Source organism: Anolis carolinensis, chromosome 6, assembly GCF_035594765.1.
Source record: "Anolis carolinensis isolate JA03-04 chromosome 6, rAnoCar3.1.pri, whole genome shotgun sequence".
In the NCBI taxonomy this organism is placed as follows: Eukaryota; Metazoa; Chordata; class Lepidosauria; order Squamata; family Dactyloidae; genus Anolis; species Anolis carolinensis.
In genome coordinates this window covers 42403048-42427676 of record NC_085846.1, presented here as the reverse complement: position 1 = coordinate 42427676, position 24629 = coordinate 42403048, and the positions used below count along the sequence as shown (strand labels likewise).

The 24629-nt window shown below is 38.7% G+C and overlaps 1 protein-coding gene across 6 annotated transcripts in view; it reads right to left on the bottom strand.

Moving 5' to 3' along the window:
* Positions 1-24629, bottom strand: part of LOC100553063 (ankyrin repeat domain-containing protein 17) — a 114772-nt gene that overhangs the window by 46938 nt on the left and 43205 nt on the right. For all 6 annotated transcript variants that reach the window (XM_062957514.1, XM_062957510.1, XM_062957512.1 and 3 more), the window contains exons 2-5: positions 15109-15262; positions 14302-14458; positions 11324-11471; positions 2245-2392 (exon numbers count right to left, since the gene is read on the bottom strand). In XM_062957514.1, coding sequence (XP_062813584.1) covers positions 2245-2392; positions 11324-11471; positions 14302-14458; positions 15109-15262 — 607 coding nt within the window. The remainder of the gene's footprint in view (positions 1-2244; positions 2393-11323; positions 11472-14301; positions 14459-15108; positions 15263-24629) is intronic.

Here is a 24629-nt window from a genome sequence, read left to right as displayed (position 1 = left end):
TGTTAATCCCTGTGGTGACTTTGTCAGTGTTGAAGCCTGTGATACTCTGAGGATGAGGATTTTCTGGTTGAGCCTGGTGTTTCTGTGGGGGGAAACAAGTATTTTTTTCGAAATGATGGGAATGTTTTGGGTAGATCTGTTGTCGGGGAAACAAGCAGCAATTCTCATGAAAATTGGCCAGGGATTGACTCTGAAAGGAATGTGGAGGAGACAGGAGTGTTACATGATTTTATGTCTATGTTTTAAATGTATTTATGTGGCTGTATTTTATTGTGTATTGTTGGGCTTGGTCCCCATGTGAGCCGCCCTGAGTCCCTTCAGGGAGATGGGGTGGGCTATAAGAATAAAGTTATTATTAGATTATTATTACAAATAACCCAGCATTTACAGATCAGAAAAGATAATGCGGAAACAGAGACAAATCCAATGTTCCCAGAGACTGAAATATAAACAAAGGGAACTCATGTGTGAGAAAGGGTGATGTCATGGGCAAGAAAGAGTATTCTTAAGGAAGTGGAGTTAATCGTCAGTGACATCAACATTGGATTTCCATGTGTCAAGTTGCCTGTCTTGTGAGCTTGTGGGCTCCGAGTTAGGAGGTCTGTTCTGTTTTACTGTTTTGAGTTCTATAGCATCAGTTTGGATTACAAATCTTGTTTCAAGTTTCAAGCCTTGGGGATTATTGTCAAGTTCAAGTATCAAGCCTTTGGATTATGGTTATGTTAATGCTTTCAAGCTTTTGCATATAATTGTAGTTGAAGTGCAACAAACCTTGGATTAGTTTCTTGCTTTTGCCTTAAGTGATTTTTGGAATCCCTGTTCAGAGTTGGTCATTGCTTTTGGTAAGCTTCTGGAAATCTAACTCATGGATGTATTTTGAAATTGTTTTTATATTATATACTCTTTTCTTAATAAATTTACTATTTCTTTTCATCAGTGTGGCATAAAAGGGATCAAGTAAGCGGGTGGGCTGCAACCGTCAAAAAGTTTGTCATTTGAAGTTAACATCCATCCGAGATATTTGAAAGTGTTGATCTTTGGGAGATACACCCTGTCCGCCTGGATGGTACCAGTCACCTCCTCATTGGTCATCAGGTACTTCGTCTTTTTGACGTTGAGGCAAAGACTGAATTGCGCTAACCAGTCACACCATGTTTGCACTTGACATTCAAATTCTTGTCCTCAGAACAAGCATTACAACGTCCTAGGTGCCAATTTCTGCAGGGCTCTAGTAACTGCATTCATTGCAACAACTAAAAGCAGGGGAGACAGAGTTGAGTCCTGGTGCACACCAATGATGATGAGGAACTCCAACAATGTGCCTGCAGTGGCCTTCACCCTACTTTTAGGATTTGTGTACAGAATCCAGACCCAGTTGACCAGTTCTTCAGGAACAGCAAGTTGTTATAACGGGTACCAAATAACTTCATGAGGAAAGCAATATAATACTTTCTCCAAATCGAGGAATGCAACATGAAGTGGCTTTCGTTTCTCACAGTGTATCTTGACCAAGAGTCAAGTGGCATGAATTGCATCGATGGTACCACAACTGGAGACAAATCCGCATTTTGTGAGATGGACAATTTCACGAATTCTCTGGTTGATGACATGTTAAAAGATCTTCATAGAATGGGATAGCAGGCGAATCGGCCGGTAAATTATACAATGCGCAGGACTGCATTCGTCTTCTGGATTAGTATAGTCATGCTTTGCTGACAATCCACAAGTGTCTTTTTCTCAGCAACAATCTGATTGAGCAATTGCGTCAGCAAGCCAGCATGATACCTGCATTTCGATTGCCACATACTATAGTACTATATTTTTTATTGCAATGTAATCTACCCCTCCATTGGTGACTGATATCCATGTTGCTATTGGCACATTACATGGTTTTATTAACTAAAGAATAGGGGCTAGCACCCCTGAAAATTGTTCTATGATGGCTATACTTTATTGCGCATACCCCCAAATCAGAAAGAATTGTATACTCAATTATCTTACTGTTGTGTTGTTCTCATATCCTTGAGTGATACACCACCCAGTTATGTCGCTTATACTCCACTATTCAGTAACCTCTGCCAAAATTTTAAAGATCATCAGACATAAAGTTTACATTGATGCTTCCAGTTGATTTAAGATTACATTTGCTTGCAAACATGAATCTCCCTGATAAGAAATATTGTGGCACTGAGTCCAACGGTTGCTCTGAATTCTTATTGTGTTTAATTGTAGCACATTTATTACCTGTTGAAGACTGTGCATTGACATCAGCACCATGAGCTAGCAGCAACTTGACAATTTTCACATGCCCTCCATTAGCAGCAGCCATTAAGGGTGTTATATCTCCTTTGACACCTCTGTCTTCAACGTTTGCATGCATTGCCAGGAGAACCTGTGGACAAAGACAACAAATAATTGGTAATTAAAATAAGCCATGACCAAGTTATTCATTAGGAGGTCCCAATTTTTCACCATAGGATTGAATGAGAATATACTTTTCTCATAATGCATGTGCTAACTGTATTATTAGTACCAAGGTGTGTTATTGGTAACAGTTCTAGAGATATGTAGTGTTAAAAAGATACCTGTCTCATATCTTCAACTTTCTCAGTTTAATTTCCCTTTGAACCCAATGGTTTCAATTGGTGATCTCAACTATGTTTACTGTATACATATCTGAATTTCAGCATAAGCTTAGTTTATACTGCAATAAATTAGGTAATGATGCAACTCTTTGTTGTTTCAGATCTATCATATAATTATGCAGTTGCAATCCTGTAACACTTCTTATGTACTGTAAAACAAACACTTACAAACACCTTTTGTGAATAATGGCAGTTATAACCTAGTATTTAAGCAACATTATTCAACATCAAAAGTGTTCCAGGATTATAACAATGGAAGATGCATAATCCTTTGTTTAGAATTTCAGGTATATGTACAATATGCATGGTCGAGATCACCAACTGGAGGCAGTGAGAGCAAGGAAAAATACATTAGAGGAAGCCAGTGTGCGGTAATGTTTGAAGGCTGAGTTAGGATTCTGACAGACCATAGTTCATGAAACAGGGCAAGTCACATTCTCTAGAATTTTACAGGAAGGCAATACCAAGCCTCCTTTCAAACAATATTGTCAAGAAAATCTTGGTTAGGACTGCCGTAAGTTGGAGCTAACTTGAAGGCACATAATAAATAACAAGTCCCAAGACTGCTTGTGGTTTTACTTTCCAAGAATGACAACATAATACACACAGGAATACTTTGTTTAGAAAGAGCTTCCTAAGCACGCCATACTTCTCAGTTTCTAACCTCTGGTCCATTTTATTTTATAACAAACAGCTTTGACTTGGTTGGTTTCTCTCGTGCAAAATGTCTTTTAAAATTACTATCTATAAACCATTTTAATCTGTTTCTGCAGGCATGCCTACTACTGGGAGCTACAAGGGGCAGGGAAGGATGACCTGATCCAGTAGTCTATGATATACAATGTTCTGATAAGGAGATTGGCAGTACCAGTAGTGGCAGAAGGAAGAAATGTGTCCAATACATTATTAATAAGCAGGTGTGATTTTTTTCCCCATACCATTCACTATTACTTTAATGCATTCTTCTGTTTTCTTTTCCTTCTTAGTTCTATCCCCATCGGATGTATGTACTGATATGTGAAAAAACCAGATGCCTTTGGGATCTCACAAATAATTCTAATCAACTAGTACCATGTATCAAATTGATGACCTCACTGAGAGACAAATTTCTAACACTTATATTGTCCTTTGCAGCTATTTCCTCAAACTGCAAAATGAGGGGGTTTTGTGGAGAAAGAACTAATAAAATGATTACAAAATGCAGAAATTTCAGGGCTTAAGTTTGCCTAAGCAAAGAATGTGCAAGTGTGTGTGTGTGTATGTGTATGTATATGAGACAAATGTTACAGATCAGACAAAAATGCTGCAACATGTAGAAACACTAATCATTGACTGAGAAAGGAAAGACAATCTCATTTAAGTGTTTCTTTCATTGGATGTTTTATGCTGCTTACCTCACAAATCTCCTTTCTGGTAAAGGTCTCCTGAATGGAGTATTTTTGCATTAACCCTGCCCCTTTCTGGTAGGAATATAATCCTGACACCTAAATCCAGTTCCAAGTCTGCCATTAACCTTGTGTGAGTTTACAAATGACCACACAAAGAAACAGTTACAGGTAAGCAGCCTATTTTCTTCTTCTTCATTGTCTCTCTTACATACAGTAGAGTCTCAGTTATCTGACATAAATGGGCAGGCAGAATGCCGGATAAGTGAAACGGTTGGATAATAGGGAGGGATAGGCCTCCCCTCGCTCACCCGCCCTCCCTCGCTCGCTCACTCAGCAGGCCGGGTCCTGGTTCTGCCAACGCCGCCGCCACCACCTTTGCCACTAAGACCCAGCCTGGTGATGAGTGAGCGAGCGAGCGAGGGCAGCAAAGGCGGCAGCAGAAGCAGGAGCCTGGTCGCCTCTTCCAGGCTCCTGCTTCTGCTGTTGTCTTTGCAGCCTGCCCTCCCTCCCTCTCTCACTCACCGGCCGGGTCTTAGCGAGAAGGAAGGAGGGGAAAAAACCAGGTGAGTGAGTGAGGGAGGGCAGGTTACAAACACGACAGCAGCAGCAGCAGAAAGAGCAGCCTGGAAGAGGTGGCCAAGCTCCTGCTTCTAATGCTACTGTCACCTTTGCAGCCAACCTCTCTCTCTCTCTCACCTGCCCTTTTTTCCTCTCCCTCCTTCTTGCTAAACCTGTTGGATAATACAGAGTGTAAGATGAGCAGAAGTCAGATAGCCAAGACTCTACTATATATGTGGGAAAAGTAAACTAAACTCACTAAGAATAGTAGATCATGCCAGAACTGACAACACCACTGCCCTACCAAATGTCGCATTGGATGAAGATTGAGAATGCAGATTGTAATGAGACATGAATGTAGAGAGCTATAATCACACAGCAATGAACAGAGTTCTGGAGAGAGAAACCATTCTGAGACATGCCAACAAGTTTGCTGCTTCCTAGGTCAAAAGAGTTTTGATGCCATCAGAAGACCTTTACCAGAAAGGAGATACGTGAAATGAACAGCATAAAACATCAAAGGAAAGAAACACTTAAATGAGATTGTCTTCCCTTTCATAGGCAATGAACAGCTACAGCACCCATTTTAAATCTATGATATGAAGAACATACTCCAGATAAGAAAATGGGTTTCTATGAATCTGAGAAATACCAGCAGCTGTTTAAGAAGTAATGTGTAAACCATGTTTGATAGGAAAGAGATATGGAAAGGATCATCTTGTTCCTATGAAAAACACAAATAAGACAGATCTATCCTTTTGTTGTTGTTTATTCGTTCAGTCACTTCCGACTCTTCGTGACCTCATGGACCAGCCCATGTCAGAGCTTCCTGTCAGCTGTCGCCGCCACCAGTTCCTTCAAGGTCAAGCCAGTCACTTCAAGTATACCATCCATCCATCTTGTCCTTGGTTGGCCCCTCTTCCTTTTTCCTTCCGTTTTCCCCAGCATCATGATCTTTTCCCAAGCTTTCCTGTCTTCTCATTATGTGGCCAAAGTACTTCATTTTTGCCTCTAATATCCTTCCCTCCAGTGAGCAGTTGGGCATTATTTCCTGGAGTATGGACTGGTTGGATCTTCTTGAGGTCTAAGGGACTCTCAGAATTTTCCTCCAACACCACAGTTCAAAAGCATCTATCTTCCTTCACCCAGCCTTCGTTATGGTCCAGCTTTCGTATCCATAGGTGACTATGGGAAATACCATTGCTTTAATTATGCGGGACCTTCATTGCCAGTGTGATGTCTCTGCTCTTCACTATTTTATCGTGGTTGGCCATTGCTCTCCTCCCAAGAAGTAAACGTCGTCTGATTTCCTGGCTGCAGTCTGCATCTGCAGTGATCTTCGCACCTAGAAATATAAAGTCTGTCACTGCCTCCACGTTTTCTCCCTCTATTTGCCAGTTATCAATTAGTCTGGTTGCCATCATCTTGGTTTTCTTGATGTTTAACTGCAACACAGTTTTTGTACTTTCTTCTTTCACCTTGGTGATAAGGCTCCTCAGCTCCACCTTGCTTTCAGCCATCAGAGTGGTATCATCTGCATATCAAAAGTTAATGTTTCTTCCAGCAATTTTAACTCCACCCTTGGATTCGTCAAGCCCCGCACATCACATGATGTGTTCTGTGTACAAGTTGAATAGATAGTATACAGATCCATCCTAAACAGTGCCAATTTTCTGGCCCTAAGGGCAGATATGACGGCACCAAGAAATACTGCCTTCCAGGAAAGCCAATCAAGATTACCAGACATCATGAATGTAGTCCTTTAAGAAAACTCTTACCTTCAGGTGCACTGACTGAGAGAGGACACCCTGCAGCTTATATTTGAGCAGAGATGGCCACCAGGTATACATTCGGAGTACAGTATGGCAAGTCTTTAGCTTTCAAAGAGAGAAGGAAAGTAAACACATGTGAAGTTTCCATGCAATGACAGGGTAGTCATGCTGAGGTGGAGAATTCAGCCATCTTGCATGGTGAGATGATCAGAGCATTCTGGAATGCAGAAGTTCCCATTGGACTCCCTGAGGAGTTAGGAAAACCACAGGTTCTGAAGCCACTACAGGGTGATGAGAATAATATCTGCATTGTCCTTCTTGATCTTCATGATGACTCTCATGAAAAAAGAGGGTGTACAGCAGAGATCTGTCCTGTGAGAAAAGAAACTTGTTTTTACAGAGCTGAGCTTCAGTGACTCCTGCTGCAGAACTCAGTGCACTGGACATTTTCTGGGATCACGAAGAGATCTATTTGGGTGTTTCCCAATGACAAAAGAGACAACGGCAGAGGGCTGAGTCCAACTTCCATTCATGGGGGAAATGAGGTTGTTTTGCTAAGATAATCAACAAGAATACTGTTGCTGTCTAAGAGATGCACCTCCAGGAGGAATGTGCTCCTGCATATGCACAAATCCCAGATTAAGCTGAACTGAAGGAGGTTTCAAGAATGCCTAGCTCCTTGCTTAATCATAGTAGGATGAATTTTCCATTTCCATGGAGTCAAGTACTGCCCCTATAAACTGTATATATTGGACATAATGAACATGTTTCCCATTTTATCATGAAGTCCAGATAACAAAGGAAAGAAACTGTAATAATGACATCTTGCAGGGACTGGTGGAAAGAACAGACCAGTCAACTAAATATGGGAAGATTGAGACTTGTCTCTCAATCAAACAACTACCACAGTCAGATGTTTTATAAAAACCTATGAGCAAAACCACTAGAAGTCTTGGGACCATTGTGAGGCTGATGGGGAGAATACGGAATTGGTAATGCTTCAGCTTGACACAGAATTTGAGAAAGTGCCTGGTGGATGGATGGATATGAAAGAACATGTTTTATAGTGAAGCACTCTTTGCTGTGGAGGAGGGAAAGAATATTCTGGTTCTGAGAAATGAAGGAAATAACTTCACTGAGATCCCAGATTAGGTGCTCATGTCAGCCAAAGGGAAGAGAGGATTTTTATCTCATATCAGAAGGTTGAAGGAGAAAGCAGAGGTACTCTATAGAAATTAACCTGCTCCACCACCAATAATGACTCAGCTGAGGAGTGTCTATCGACCCCTCTAGGAGGCTAATATTGAGGTCTATGTTAAATAAAAGCAACATTATGTCAATGTCAAGGTAAAGAAGGCTATGGCAGAGTTGGGCTAATTGGAATTAGCTGAATCTGAAGTCTGGCAGCAGGTTCACTGGCTGGTAGAGCAGATTATACCAGAGCTCTTGAAAACTGCTGGAGATCTCTATTTGAAAGTATGAGAGTGAGCAAGGGAGTCAGGCAGAGAATGATTTTTTCTGCAGTCATGATTGTGAGAGGAATAATTTTAGTATGGATCTCAACAATAATGGTAGCACATAATTGGGTGCGTGTCCCAGTATTCAGGTGGAGGAGAGAAATGATCCCCACAATAATGACAATGTTTCAAATCACTGTAATAGTACAAAGAAGAATAATATTGGTTTCAAGACTAAGAAACCACTTGGGAACAAGACCTATGCTAGTATCATAACAGAATGGGAAGTCAAAGTTCCCTATCAGTCAAACACATTCCAGCATCTTAGGATCCTTGTGGTGACCCTCCACTGAAGATTTTCACCTATCATTGTCTCATATTCTTACCTCACTAGTGTATCATCATTGTTTCCTAGGTTCAGTCTTGGAGAAAACTGCTTGAGGTCTTAATTTGCAATCTGACTAGGTTCAAGTCATGTTTTTACTAAAAAGGGGAACTTTTTGACAACTCTTGCCAAATCCTTCTCCTAGGCTTCCCCGCAAGATTGGACCTAGGAGACAATGACAACACCCCAGGAAGTTAAGAATATGAGACAATGGGTGAGGATCTTGAATGGAGGATCCCAATGAAGCAAAATCTTGGGAAGTGAGGCTTGGATGCTCCTTCTCTCCTTCTCCTTCCTCCTTTTTCAGCTGTGATGAAGCTTAGGGAGGATGGAAGTTTCTCTTTCTTCAGTTCCTTGTCTGGCAATTTACCAGGTGCAACCAGAAGGTCTCTAGATTTTTGAACCTTGCAAGAGAGCTTAGAAGCATTTTTAGTAGTGAAACCAACAGTGCCAATTTGTCCCCCAAGGAAGCTTGAAGAGAAGTTGAAGGACCTAGTGAATAACCTTAACACAAGAAGTTCTGTTATACTTCACTTGCCATGTAAGGATTTGGCAAAATGCATGAGTCAACTGTGTGACCCTCCTCCAGGCAGATCATAAGCATGACTATGTGAAAACTGGATTTTCACCCCACAACCTAGACAGTTCTTGAATAAACTCTACAGCCCACAAGTCCCTGGAGAGAGAAAAGACAATACTACTATGCTGACAAGAGTTTTAATGGAAACACATGGCTTATATGTATGTAGATGGGGGCGGGGCTACTGCCAATTTTTGGAATACAGAATGTTCAAAGAGGCATGAGACAGAAAGCCAATGGGAGGCTTCTATGCCCAAGGCTTCTATACCAAGAAGTTATTTTTTTAAAGTTTTTCGTTGACCCAAGTAAAGATGGTCCTTGCCAGCACTGATGTTGTCCAATTTCCATGGCCAAGCCCCTCTTCAGAGAGCAGTTTCAGCAGCATCATGGTGATCAACTGAGAGCTTCATCTTCTTCCTTACTCAGGATGTAATTGAGGGAAGCTAGAACAGTGTTTTGAGGAGAGCAGTAGTTGAATCCCTACTAAGCCATACAAACCCACTGAGAATTTTGGGCAACACTCTCTCAGCCTCAGAACAAGGCAATGACAAACTCTCCAAATAAATCAGTCCAGGAAAATCCTAGAATAAGATCACCATAGGTTGGAGTTGACTTGACTAGGAACAACAACAAAATGAAGGCATTGATGTTTGGATGGGAGAAAAGCAAAAAAGGCGAAATCCCCCCCCCCCCCCCCCCATTTTTGTTGGTTTTAGACAGACAAAACTTCAGGAATGTTTATCCAGCTGAAAGAAAGAAATGAAGATGGATGGAAAAAGAAAAATTGCAGAACCTTTAAGAGCAACTGATTTTTATTTTCAGATGAGCATTATTGGTTATAAATCTACTTCTTCAGATACAGTAACAAGCAGAAGTTTTTCATGATTGTAAGAGCACTGTAGGGAAGCTATCACAAGGAAAACAAAGCTTATATCATGATAGTTCATCCAAAGCATTCTCCTTGGAAAGCCCACAGATAAGTATCTAACAATAATAATCAGGATGACTTGTAGCTCAGTAGTTTGGGAGGAAAACCTGACTATCTAGATAAGCTTGTGGCTGCTTGTCCTAAGGTAGATGCCATTGGAGATGATATCCTTTGTCTCTTTCATATGTCATCAGGCAGACAGAATGAAGAGATGGCCTCCTTCTGTTTGGAGATCTTAGCGGTCTTGTCCCCAAAATCTTTCTGGAATATGGGATCCAATTCTCATCAAGAATCTAATGTTTGCAGTAGGTTGTATTACAGAGCAACAGCAGAAGGAATAGTGATCTCAGAAGCTACAATATTCCTATATCTGTTCCTTAATAGGTGGCAGAAAAATATCTGTAGTTGGCTAAGGCTTCCATTCTCACCAATTATAACAGAGTTATATTTTCTTCCTCTCTGGGGAATTTTTATCCAAGTCAGGCCAGAAGTCTCCGTAGTGTTAAAACATTTGTGATATGAAAAATGGATGAATACCATCTCTCTCCCCCTAGTTAGATCATTCTAGGTCCTCAATTATTCCCATACAGAAATCAATCATCATTGCAAAGGCCCAACTCTGACTCATGGGAGAAAGGTACCAATTTTTAAGACAATCCTCCCCAAGATAATGAAAACAGACACTGGATAACTGGACCTAGAAACCCCATATTTGCCAATCGTCACTTCTGAAAACAGACTAAGGTGGATGTATGACACTGATATCGTGGCAGGGATCTAAATCCAATGGAAGGTCCCAACTAGAATTGACCACTGAATCAAATTTTGAATAGTAAATCAGTATTATAATACAACGGTTCCCAAACTTTTTCGGCCATGGAACCCCTTCAGAAGGCATTAATTTTTGGCAGAGCCATATTGTATTCCTTATCATTTTAATCAATATATTTATTCTAGATAATTTAACACTAATTCAAATGTGTCTCACAATTTCTTATGCAATGTCTAGTTTTTGAGTAAGTATTACCTGTTCCAGTTTACATACGAATTCAACATAAGAACAAGCCTACAAAACTTATCTTGTTTGTAACCCAATGCAAATGTGAGTAGATCAATAGGTACCGCTCCGGCGGGAAGGGAACGGTGATCCATGCAGTCATGCCGGCCACATGACCTTGGAGGAGTCTACGGACAATGCTGGCTCTTCAGCTTAGAAACTGAGATGAGCACCAACCCCCAGAGTTGGACATGATTAGACAATGTCAGGGGAAAACCTTTACCTTTACCTAAGGTTGAAATATGTAGCCAGTAACAACATACCTGATAGTTATAGCACAAATTACCTATTGCAGAAACTGTAAACCAAATAGTTGGCCTCATGGCCAAATTTTAAATTTGATTTTAAAATTTTTTTTTGGTGGAAGCACAGCTTGGAAAATGGTGCTCTAGTAAATTCCATTAATTCAATGAGTCGACTCTATGGGACTAGCATCTGGATTTAGGACATAATCATTTGGAAAGAAAATCAAATTAAAATGGACTGCAACTGAAAAACAGGCTGTAAATCTGGAATGGTCAAAGGTGCAGTGTAAAAGTATAACGAGACAAACCTGGGCAAGTTCATAGTACCCAGCAGAACAGGCTAAACAAAGAAGACTTTCTCCTTCTTCGGTGTGCTCATTCACACTTCGTCCTTCAATAAGCAACTTTCGCACAGCATTCACATCTCCCTCTGAACAAGCTTCTGCTAGGCTGCGGCTATGGACAGAAAGAGGAAATTATAGTTAGCTCATGCATTGATTGTCAAATAGTGCCATTAGGTTCTCATCATATTTAGGCATAACTTGGCACTTGGATCTAGAGAAATGTAACAGTCAGATGCTTAAAATATACACACACATGAAAATTACTGCAGCATTTTGTGTCCTTTGTAAAGTTATTCATGTGATTATAAAATAAAGGTTGTAAAAGGATCATCCTAATTCCTATCTGCCTTTCAAAAATGGCAACCAGAGTCCTAGGAAGTAAAAGCTCAGTGCCAAGGATGGCTGCATGTTATAGATAAAGACTCTTATGGGGCTATACCAGGCTTGGATAAACTTTAGCCCTCCAGGTGTTTTGGACTTCAACTCCCACAATTCCTAACAGCCGTTAGGAATTGTGAAAACTGAAGTGCAAAACACTTGGAGGGCCCAAGTTTGCCCATGCCTGGGCTATACAATCCATCATTTAATAGTGGTTGCAGGTAAACAGTTATGAAACTACACAACTGTGGGAGACCCATATTCTAATCCCACTGATTACTATGGTGAATTATACTACTGCCTCTGCATGTTCTTGCTGAATATATTATTCACTCAATGTCAATATCCATAAAGGCAAATTCTGAGTTATACAAAATGAGTCAGTTGTGCTCTATTTGAAGCTGAAGAGAAGGAGTAATAGCATCCATCAGGAAAATCTGGATTCACATTTGGCATCTCATATAACACTCTTAACCATTAAGCTGCCATCACAAACATAATACATCTTCAACTCCTATGGTCTATATCTAGAGTTAATGTCTCAATTCCGATGCCTCCAGACATTGTTTAGTTATAAAACATTTACCCAATAGGCTTAGGTTCAGTCAGGGCATGTTCAAATAATATCCTAAATGCATATCAAATAGGTTTGTTAAATCAGCAAGGAGATTTACAAGGAGGAAGGTCTGAGGTGCCACTGTGCAACATCATGCCAATACTTCTAATTTAATACTTCAGAGCTGCCAGAGTAAACAGTACAAAAGTGATTCCCTATCCTTGTGACATTCCCTGGACATGATTTAGAAGAGGAGGAAGGGAAGAACTGGGTGAAAAGCCAATAGCCACACAATTCTGAAAATGCCGCACACTAACTAATGTTTTCTTTCGATAGTTACTATAGGAATAATCTAGCAATGATGGGATTGTTGAGTAATTTTTTATACATACTTTCAATGGGGGTTAAATGTTATTGTTGCTTTGTTTATTCTTTTAATATGATTAGTGTTGTGTTGCTGCTGAATGTATCTGGAATAGATCACTGGTTTAGGACACTGAAAGCAATGCCACCTTAATTTGAGGAAACTTCCTTGTTAGTACTTAAAAATACAACAGATAATATTCAGCCTGACGTAGGACCAGATAAAGTGCAGCCTTGAAGTCACATCTGACACCTGATAATGTTTTTAAATTCTCCACTTCCCACATATGCAAGATGCAAGAGGACAAGATACTGCACAATTTGTGACCTCAAACAATACTTGGCTACCAAGTTATGGCAAGACTTCTGACTACTTCTTCTAGGGATTTAAGTTCATTCCAATGTGCAGTGCACTACTTTCCCACTTTGGGATCCATACAAACAAAGAAGTTAAATAAGAAATGTCATATTTTAAAATCTTAATTGACAGTGTTGTTGTTTATTCGTTCAGTTGCTTCAGACTCTTTGTGACCTCATGGACCAGCCCACACCAGAGCTCCCTGTCGGTTGTTGCCACCCCTAGCTTCTTCAAGGTCAAGCCAGTCACTTTATGGATACCATCCATCCATCTTGCCCTTGGTCGGCCCCTCTTCCTTTTCCTTCCATTTCCCTGGCATCATTATCTTCTCCAAGTTTTCCTGTTTTTTCATTATGTAGCCAAAGTACTTCATCTTTGCCTTTAATATCCTTCCCTCCAGTGAGCAGTCAGGCATTATTTCCTGCAATATGGAGGGGTTTGATCTTCTTGCGATCCAAGGCACTCTCAGAATTTTCCTCCAACACCACAGTTCAAAATCATCTCCATATCTAAGGCTGTTAATGTTTCTTCCAGGAATTTTAACTCCAGCCTTAAATTCCTCAAGCCCCACATGTCACATGGTCTGTTCTGATATAAGTTGAATAAGCAGGATGAGAGTATACAGCCCTGCCATATTCCTTTCCCAATCTTGAACCAGTCTGTTGTTCCGTGGTCTGTTCTTACTGTTGCTACTTGGTCGTTTTATAGATTCCTCAGGAGACAGACAAGGTGACTTGGTATCCCCATACCATCAAGAGCTTGCCATAATTTATTATGATCCACACAATCAAAGGCTTTAGAATAGTCAATAAAACAGGGTTTTTCTGAAACTTCCTACCTTCCTCCATTATCCAGCAGATATTGAAAAGTTGGTCTCTCATTCCTCTGCCTTTTCTAAACCCAGCTTGTACATCTGGCAACTCTTGCTCTATGTATTGCTGGAGTCTGCCTTGTAGGATCTTGAGCATTACCTTGCTGGCATGTGAAATAAGTGCCACTGTATGAAAGTTTAAGCATTCTTTAGCATTTCCCACATCCTATTTTAAGATTTTAAACATTTCAGCTGAGATCCCATCATCTCCTGCTGCCTTGTTATTAGGAATGCTTCTTAAGGCCCATTCAACCTCACTCCTCAGGTTCTAATTCATTCACCACACTAAATTAGAACCAGACACTCTGAGGAGTAAGGTTGAATTGATGATAGTATAAAATGGCTTTATTGCAGCAAAATCATAAAGAGCATCTATCAAGACTTCCAGAACTTGCTTTCGAAAAATAAACACTCACTTGTCCATCTGCCCTGCACTTGCTGTGCTTTCAGCTCTCATCCGGGTTAGTGCAGCAGCAGCTTCATCCAACGCACAGCTGACCGAAGAAGTCAGTCTGCGGAGCACCTCAGGATCTGCAAAGGCTTTCCCATCAGCTGTGGATAATTTACCTATTCCTTTTTAGATGATGGGATAAAGAGCATTGGAAAGGAAAAGATGAAAATAAAAACAACTTAAAACTGTACAGTATACTAAAACGCACCTAGTACATGTCTTCACTATGTAACTTCCAATCATAACATCAGTTTAAAGTGTAATATAACCTTTTGAATGTACGAGAAAAAACAACAGACATAGGAGGGAAAAATGCCTTAGATAAAATCAGTAACATAAGCAGCAGTAATCTTAATTAAAACCTTTGTATAAAACAATATAAACCTGTCTGCAGATGTTATTTACAGGTTAAAACAGGTTCATTTTGTTAAAACCTGGACAACCTCAAAAATTGACTAAAAATGAGGTCTTAACTGGTGCCTAAAGCTTTGTAAAGACAGCACTAAATAGATGAGGCACCACCAAGACCACCTACCTCATATCTTATTTGTGGGGGCCACATAAAACACACCAGCCACCCCATGTGATAAAATGTCCCCTCATTGGAGAGTAGAGAGGGGAAATTTTAGTCAATTTTTGAAGTTTCAAGTTGTTTTACAGCACGGGAGTGAGTTGGACCTTAGGACATTTCTGGTTGAAGATTTCATCAACTGATGCCACTTTCTAAAAAACATAGCTCTTCAAAATCGGAATATGAATTTGTAGTCTTTACCTGCAGCCTCCAGTAAAGCTTCTAACCTAGCTTGGGTTTCTGGGTCTACTGTTCTTAAATCAGCACCATCAGCAGTACTTGACAGCAGTAATTTTGAAGCCGTCTCCAGCATTGGATTTTCCAGGTCATCCTGATCCAAAATGAAGGACTCCACCTAGAAGAAAAAATGTTTTTTTAAAAAAACAAAGACAAAAAACAAAAAACCAAGACTCATGCTGTGATTATGTCATAAGAAGTTCATGCTGTACAAATGTTTTATTTTCTAAATGTTTACAAATGCATCATATATGATCCGTATTATAATCCATGTCAGTTGGCTTCCAATACAACAACGTGAAAACCATGAAGTATAAAGATTAATGTTTACTTCTCACTTCTAAAGTTGCTCCATTTCTTCTTGTTGTTTCAATTTAGAAACAATGTTATCCATTACTGCTCCCGTAGAATAATTCTCCCTCCTCTCTAGCACACCTCTAGAGTAATCAAGAGCCCTGGACAAACTTTTTACAAAGTTGTATTGAGACCATAAGTCATGACTGTTTTATAAGATTTTATCAAATACATATCCAAAGTTGATTGCTTCTCCTTCACTATCCATGCCTTTGACAATGGTGCATTAAGCCTGACTTCTGTAGGCCGAAAGCAGTATAAACATTGCACAAATTCCTCAGAATTATTCAGGCAGCACTTGAGCCATCAATTAAAAGGGCAAAGGAAATTATAGAATATTTTTTAGTTGCAGTCGAACGAACGTGACACAGAAGTTCATATTAAGACTCATTGGATAAAAACTGTTCTTCGTTTTGTCTTCACATAAATAATCAGTTTATTTAAAGAATAAGACAAAGGGAAGCTCAGAAATCTTTCCTACGCAAGAGTTCAATGTTGCTTGAAAGACAGGGATATGTAGAGAAAACAGATTCAGAAGCACAATTCTCAATCAGCTGTGTTTAGTCAGAAAAAAATCCCAAGGGACAGTTAAGAGACTATCCAAAGAGCATGGCTTATTTCTCATTTAAGAAAAAATTAAGAGATCACTACAGTATCCAGGATTTCTTTGAAAACAAAGTACACGCTCCCTATAAAACTTCTTCTGAAACTAAAATGCAGCATTTTTCTCGCATGGCTGGCAGTTACGTTTAATTTTCCATTTCCCTGACTATCCCTGTCAAAATACTGTCCAGTTTCCAAACAAGTGTTCAAAAAATAACCACAAGATTTTAAAAAAATCAACAATGACATTCCATTAAACAAAGGTTTTATAAAATTGTTTTAAGCTTCACAAATAATGAAATATATATTTAAAACATAGAAGCTTTAGCAAACAATGCTTGTTAACTAAAAAAAGAATTCTATTTTAAAACAGCACTAAAAATCACATCGAAATGAAAATGCCAGAATAATTGTTTCTGCTAGGACAGAAATATTTATCTGCAGCATTCATAATAGAGAAGGCAACTCTTGTATAAGCAAGAAACCAAATAGTGACGATCAGCTTATTCCAGACCTATAGCTGACCAAAGCCTAGAATACTGCTAGTGTGTGCTATTTATTTTCTTCCTTTGCAAGTAATTAAGGAAAAATGTTTCAGAAGTTTGTTTTAAGTCTCCACACTGAGAAGTGCCCTCTCATGAGACAAATATTTTAACCAACCAGCATAATAATCCATACCATTATCTGTCAGGCCTCCCCTGAAATACTCATCTACATACACACACAAACACACACGTTACTCTCTCCCATATAGATACAAGTTTTCCAAGAAAATAGATTACACAAGACACTATGTCATTCAGTAAATTATTCTTCAAGTCTAAAAACAAAAAGTTGGAACTGTGTTTATTTAATACTGCATAAGTACTTCTACCTTGCACAGTTCATTCAATTACAACTGAAATTTTAACAGCTCTGTTAGCAAATTTTAAAACTATGTAAAAACCTGACTTACGTTTCTATATTGACATCTCACTGGATTTATCCCACTAGTTCCTGGAGTTCTGACCAGACAGATTTCAGATGAGAAGGATTGATGACACATAATAAACATGTAAAATAGAATTTCACCTGAGTTAAGAAACGGAAGGTGGTTTTACATTTGTGTAGCTAAGGCTGAATGTTTGATTATAAGTGGAGAGACAGTTTTTCAGACACAGTATCCTTTCACACATATTACTGTGGCTAGAATATTGTAAAGTATTTTTCAAAAACAAAGGTCTTAAAAACCCTACACAGAAATGTTTTCACTATTGTTTAAGAAGAATACTCCTTGTTTGATGATTCCTAGATTATATTTAAATATTTTAATGCTGTCTGACAACATACTTCCTACAATAAATCTAGTATGGTCTCTATATATCATATCGACCACACGTGTTAGCAAGAATACTTAACAAAATTTTGGAATCTATGTTCTTGTTCAAATTATGCTCTGTATCTAGAACATTCATTTAAGTGTAGTACATCAGATACTTCCCTTTCTTTCTCCACAATATCCTCTCTTCCTTGAACTTTATCTTGCCTATACGTCCACTGTTTTTTAAACTTTTCTAATCTACATCTCTGAAATTTTAATGCCTTGATATTGCAACGGCTATTATTGCTGCCACCAACAATCCAAATACTCTGATATTATGAACCACTATATCACACCAACACTTCCAAGAGCAGATGCATCCCTGCCTGCCCAAACTAGAAAAGAAAACAACATAGGACTGCCACCCAACCCATCAACTGCAAAAACACAGCAGAAAAATAATAGAGGAATATGTATGTGTATAGAACAACTATGTGGTAAAACAGAAGAAAGCAAAGAAAGATAGAATATTTAGAAGTCTCTCTCACACATCTATGAGAAGGCAAAAGCCTGAAAACATCAAACATGCATACAGGATAGTTCTTTAGGAAACAAAACCAGAATCAGGAGTCACAAAGAATACAGGAACACCTAGTTTAATACCTTGAGGGGTTCTCAACATCCTTTGTGAGGCAAAAATAACCTCAAAGTGGGAATGCAACATAAATCTTTTCTATTACCTTCTGCCCAATGGCTGTACTGTACATAATAGAGGGGGTTTAATGAGCCATTATAGCATTGTTAACGTTTGGACTGGGACTTGATAAAACTAACATTTGGGTCACTTTGTCATGAAATTTAATGGATGGTCATGGTAATCTCTCTCAGCATGATTTTACCAATGAGAATAAAGCAGAAAGGAGAAGCACATGTCATTTTGAGCTCACTGAAGGAAATGTGGGTTACATAGGCTACAAACTAACTAATAGAGAACAGAAGTAGTGTTGGAGATAAATGAACTAGATAAACAAGACAATAGCAAAAGGTTTGGCATCACTCTCTTTCTCTAGTCATGGAAAGCCACTGAGTGACAAATTTGCCAAATAAATATTTAAGGATCACCTTGGGATCACCATAAGTCACAAGACACACAACAACAATCCCACTGTTGGTGGCTACTGTGCTCTTCTGCACGATCTAGTGGTACAAGCCATCCTCAATAGTTTTTAGATTTGCTATCGTGAGCTTAGCTGCCTGAGATCATGCTAGTTAGAAAGTCATTGATCACATAATGGTCTCTCCTGGGTTGTTTCCCCTAGTTTACTTTGTAAGGAAGGTGCAAATGAGACAGCAATGCTTGGATGCATAGGGAAAAGAAGAACAGTTCTACTTCACTTCTACCAGTGAATAGTTATTTTTCTTTATTTTTCCATGTTTTTTTTCTTCTCCTCATGGCAAATTTTCCATTATAGAGGTAATGTCAATGACTGCATTTATATTTCTTACCTGTATAAGAAAAACCAAACAAAAACTTACAAATAATCTCAGAATTATATTTAATAGCTCTTTCAACTAATAGGATGCATACATGCACATTCCAAGGGCATGGAGGGATAATTCATGTTTACAAATGAAATGCCAAGCATCAAAGAATGATTTAGATATGCCAACAGAACAGACAAACATCTAAAACTGTGCCTACGAAGAACAGCTGATGTTACACATATTACAGGCTACACATTTACAGCTAATATGTGACTATGTCACACATATACAGTCAATACTAATGGAAAATTTAAATTTGTATTCAGAAACATTCATTCTGTAACATTTCAACATCTAATCTAAAGAGTTGGAGGGGTTGTAGAAAGACAGACATAATCATAGAGGTATCGCGTATCTCACATTTGGCCCCCCAGAAAAATTTGAGAAACTACTGCATTTTGACATGCATTATCTTTTTACAGATGATTATGGCAAATCATAACTGGACTTTCCAAAAATTCTTAATTATTTCCATTATTAAAAATCCCAAGTATACTTCAAAGTCATGGGAAAGATAAGATCTCTTATGGATTAGTTATTAGCTGAGAAAGAGGGGAAAAACCTGTAAGAACAAAGAGATTGTTTTGACAATGAAAAGAAAATGTAACAGGCACCCCAAAAGAATATGTATTGGAACTGATGTTATTTATTTTGTTCATAACATGATTAGATCATAGATATGAACAATTAAGTGACCAAATATATGTTTGATGCCAAATATTTAAGAAAGATGGGAATATAACCATACTGTAAGGAGTTCCAAAATGATCTCTCAATTAAATGCAGTTGAGTAACAAAAAAGAAAAAAGAAAAAAAAAAGTACACTTAACCCTCCTCATTTGCTGGAATTAGGGGTGCAGAAGTGGAAAAGAACATGAATAAAAAACCCACAACCTTTTTGACCTGAGAGAAATCTCTAGGTCCTCCAGTGTAACTCTATGGACAACCTCTGCTTGAAGCTGACCATAAAAACATGCTGCAGAACCTACAAATGCCCAAAGAAACTCTCTTTCTAGAAATCTCTGGATCCTCAAGCACAGCTCTAAAGGCAGATGTTGGTCGTGGACGATGCTTGAGAACCTAGAGATTCCTAGAGAGAAAATATAAATTTAATCAAATCCACAAAAATGAAAGACACAAATATGGAGGGCTGATAGCAAAGTCATATGCCAAGAAGAAATTTCATGCACATCTATTTTCAATATACACTCATAAAAGTCTGAATAAATAGTGACTAATCAGAAAAGCAATCTTGAGGTCACAGAATCTAAGTTTTAGGTGGACCTCTGGAATGATCCAACAGAACTCTGATATTTGACATGCACAATTGGTAAGGAAAAATGAAGATAAACATTATTCTCCTAAAGAATATTATTCTATAAAAACTTTAGGATATAAGAAGATTCCCACATCATAATATAAGAAAAGCTATACTTCAACGTTCTTCTTGAATAAATACACTATTAGCTTCTACTTATATATCCCACCTAAGCTTGCATACCAAAAGTAATAGGCTAACTGTCTCTAGACAAGTTATACAAATGTTATGTCAATGAAGGATCTTGTTCTGCTTACAGTCACTAACAAGACAGGGTAACATATCACCTCCGAACCATGCTTTTAAATAGAAGAATGTGTGTTCTATATAGCTTGAGAAACACAGCTATCATTTTAAAAGTTAACAGCATTTTAGACTGGAGAAATCTAAAGATGTAACAGCAAATGCAGTACAAATGTGTTTTACTAAGAAAGATATATTTTAGTGAATTATGTATACCTTAAGTATTCAAATTAACTAGAAGCTACCAGCTCATGATTCATCTCAGACTGAGAAGCAGATTGACTACACAGTCTAAAATCAATTTCAGAAAACATCATTTGAGATTTGTTAAACTAGTACAATTACATGTAGCTTTTGCACTACTAATACACCTCTTTCATATTCACCTTCAATCTTCTTTTCAAACTTGCTCAGCAAGTGACCTCAAAAATTATTTCCCTGAATGTGCAACCTAATAAATGTCCATGTACAAAAAAACAAACCAGAAAGCTAATATGTCTAGTTAGAAGTCAAAACCGCTGGGAGAGATCAAAGCCGCTGGGAGAGATCATCAGGAGTTTCGGGGTGCGGTGTCATCTCTATGAAGATGATGTCCAGCTCTGTCACTCCTTTCCACCTGTCACTAAGGAGGCTGTTCAGGTCCTGAACCGGTGCTTAGCTGCTGTGTCGGACTGGATGAGGGCCAACAAATTGAAATTGAATCCAGACAAGACAGAGGTCCTCCTGGTCAGTCGGAAGGCCGAACAGGGTATAGAGTTACAGCCTGTGCTGGATGGGGTCACACTTCCCCTGAAGGTACAGGTGCGCAGTCTGGGGGTGATCCTAGACTCATCATTGAGCCTGGAGCCCCAGGTCTCAGCGGTGGCTAGGGGAGCCTTTGCACAATTAAAACTTGTGTGCCAGCTGCGCTCGTACCTTGGGAAGCCGGACCTGGCCACGGTGGTCCACGCTCTTGTTACATCCCGACTAGATTACTGCAATGCACTTTACGTGGGGCTGCCTTTGAAGACTGTTCGGAAGTTCCAACTAGTCCAATGGGAGGCAGCCAGACTATTAACTGGAGCAACGTACAGGGAGCGTACTACCCCTCTGTTACATCAGCTCCACTGGCTGCCGATCAGCTACCGACACAATTCAAAGTGCTGGCTTTAGCCTATAAAGCGTTAAACGGTTCCAGTTTACTTGTTCGAACGTGTCTCCCACTATGACCCATCACGGAATCTAAGATCTTCCAGGGAGGCCCTGCTCTCGGTCCCGCCAGCCTCACAGGTGCGACTGGCGGGGACGAGGGACAGGGCCTTTTCAGTGGTGCCCCCCCGTCTATGGAACGCCCTCCCAAATGAAATTAGACAGGCTCCCTCCCTCCTGTCTTTCCGAAAGAGAACAAAAATGTGGTTATGGGATCAGGCATTTGAGCATGAGTAGAAGCAGAATCGCGATATGAATATATGACTCACTGACAGACCCCCACCTGGACATGAAAAGCGCCTTATATGTATATTTAAATGTACAATTATGCAGGTTTTTAATGTATATTTTAATTTTTATTGTAATTTTTTAATTTTGAAAGACTTTAAATCTGATGTAAACTGTTTTTCTTATGTATATGTTTATATTGTAAGCTGCCCTGAGTCCCCTGATGGGTGAGAAGGGCAGGGTATAAGGGATGTAATAAATAAATAAAATAAATAAAACTGGAACTTGCAGGTACACACCACTTACGCAAAACACACTATACAATGATCTATTTTCCTGTATTTAGGCTATAACATGATGCCCATTTTCCCGTATATAACGCAAAGCATGATGTCCATAAAAGGTTAAGGCATTCTTGTGTAATGATATCACCTGCACTTAAACAATACTGTATCTCTTGGCTGTTAGTTATTTTTGTATGATTCCCAAAACCGGAATTTCACAATAAAGAACTTGTCCTTGTATCACAAGCATGATGTTTTTCCCTTGGTGATCGGGGGAAATTTTTTAAAAATCTGCTAAATTTTACTGTAGCTACAATTTAAAATGCATATTGGACACTGCATTTTAAATGAATTGTAATGGTTTTTGCATATTACCAATTTTATTGCAAAGATCTGCTATAAAAATCCACATATGGTGAACTGGATTAAAGAAAGCCAAATGGATTTTGTTATGAAGATGTCTGGCTTAATCCTACAATTGACCGCTGTTAAAGAGTGTGTGTTAAAGATGCAGTATAATTTACAGCCAAATTGGATAACCCATCAGCAACAGTTTCAGCCATGGGGCAGTTATTTTTTCAACCCAACAGGAAAAAATATAAACCTTGAGGTAATGCACTCTTCACCATCCCCCCTACCAACAAAACACCCAGTTCAGGTGATGTTTTTAAGTGTAAAATGTAATTGACAATAGCGTCAACCATCTAGAAAAGATTATATTGATCTGTCACAGGATGATTTCACAGTATAGGTCTCTGTCCTAATTACATCTAAGAGGACAATCTAGTTGAAACACGTATTCCAGAAAAAATTAATTTATTCCTAGCAAAAATTGATTTTATAGGCTCCTTTTTTGCTACTTCTTGAACCTCAGCTATGTTCAAGAATATTTTACATACAATATTCACCACAGAAGTTGAGGAATATATGGCTTTCCAGATGTTGCTGCACTGCACTCAATCTCATCACTTATCCAGCATAGTCAAGGGTGAGAGATAATAAATAACATCTGGCAAGCAATACATTCTCCTCCCAATTCGTCATGCACGTTCAGGAAGAAGGGAAATGAGAATTTGATGTGAGATGCCAGTAATATGCTTATTAACACTATATTCTCCAATAATGTAAACTTCAACAAGGTCAATACACTGGAAGTAAAACACAATGAGATGAAGATTATGTAGGTTTGCCTGTTCAGGTAGATCCTGGTCAAGCTGCTTAAAATGTGCTTGCCTTTGTTAAAGAATAAGGTTACAGTTTGGGGTCACTCTTAATATAGCTTTTGCAAAAAGGTCCAATTTATCTGTGTGAGAAGGCCATCAGATTAGGCTGATGTTCTGGCTGTAATATGACTTCTTCAGGACAGACATAACTAGGCCAGAGTTGTATGCTTTTGGTGACTGCAAGGAAGAGATGTAACATTTTCAGCATTTTTGAAGTCACAGGGGAATGATGTTTCCCCTCTCTTTTTCTCCAAGAAAAAAATAACATTTTCCAAAAAAAACAATTATTGAGAGCACTCATTACACTGGCCAACACACATTTTGGTGCCTCAAATGTTAGCCGTGTTTCTGAGTATATCTGACCTGCTGATTCCAAAAATGGCACCAGTCTTCCCCAATCACCTCTAAATTTTGGGATACAGAACATATGCCATTTACCAGTTGCCATCGGATTACCCATAGAAAACTATGATAACCAAATCTAAAAAACTATGGCTATTCAATGCACTTTTCTGAATCAGTGCCCCAAATAGGAATAGGCCTAAAAACCAAGACACTAAGAATTTTTTTTGGTTGGGTTGTGTTATACCATGAACATCTGTTACTTTCAGAACATAAGTACAGTTTCTTCACAAAAATAATTACCAACCAAATGGGAGGGGCATAAATGAAGTTGTGTGAGATCCTAAAATGTAAATTGGACACATGAATTATAAGAATACTCTTTGCTTTTTCCATTTATGAAGACCAGGCTGAATAAAGCAATAAAAAAGAAATCATCAGCATTATAAAATAATGAAAATTATATTGTTTCCTTTAGTCCACCCTAGGGTCAAAAATCATAAAGCCCTGAAAAAGGGAAATCAAGACTAGGAACTGCAACGGTTGTCAGATAAAGTAGTTTTACATAAAAGTATACTTGCTACATAGTTTTTATGAATATTGTGGCAAGAATAAATATAATAACACATTTCTTAAAATATTTTATGCATCACTCTAAAAGAAGGCAATCGCATATTAATCTTGAATTTTTTTCAAAGCAAGAAGGGCAACCAAAAATTGAGAAAACACCTACACGCTGTTTAAAATACAGCTGTCTGTCTGTTGCCTTAGACTAGTACCGTAAGTAAAAACCCACCTAGAGAAACTAAAAAGAAATTAGTGGCTTCCATGACAAATAATTGTGTATAAGGCTTTTT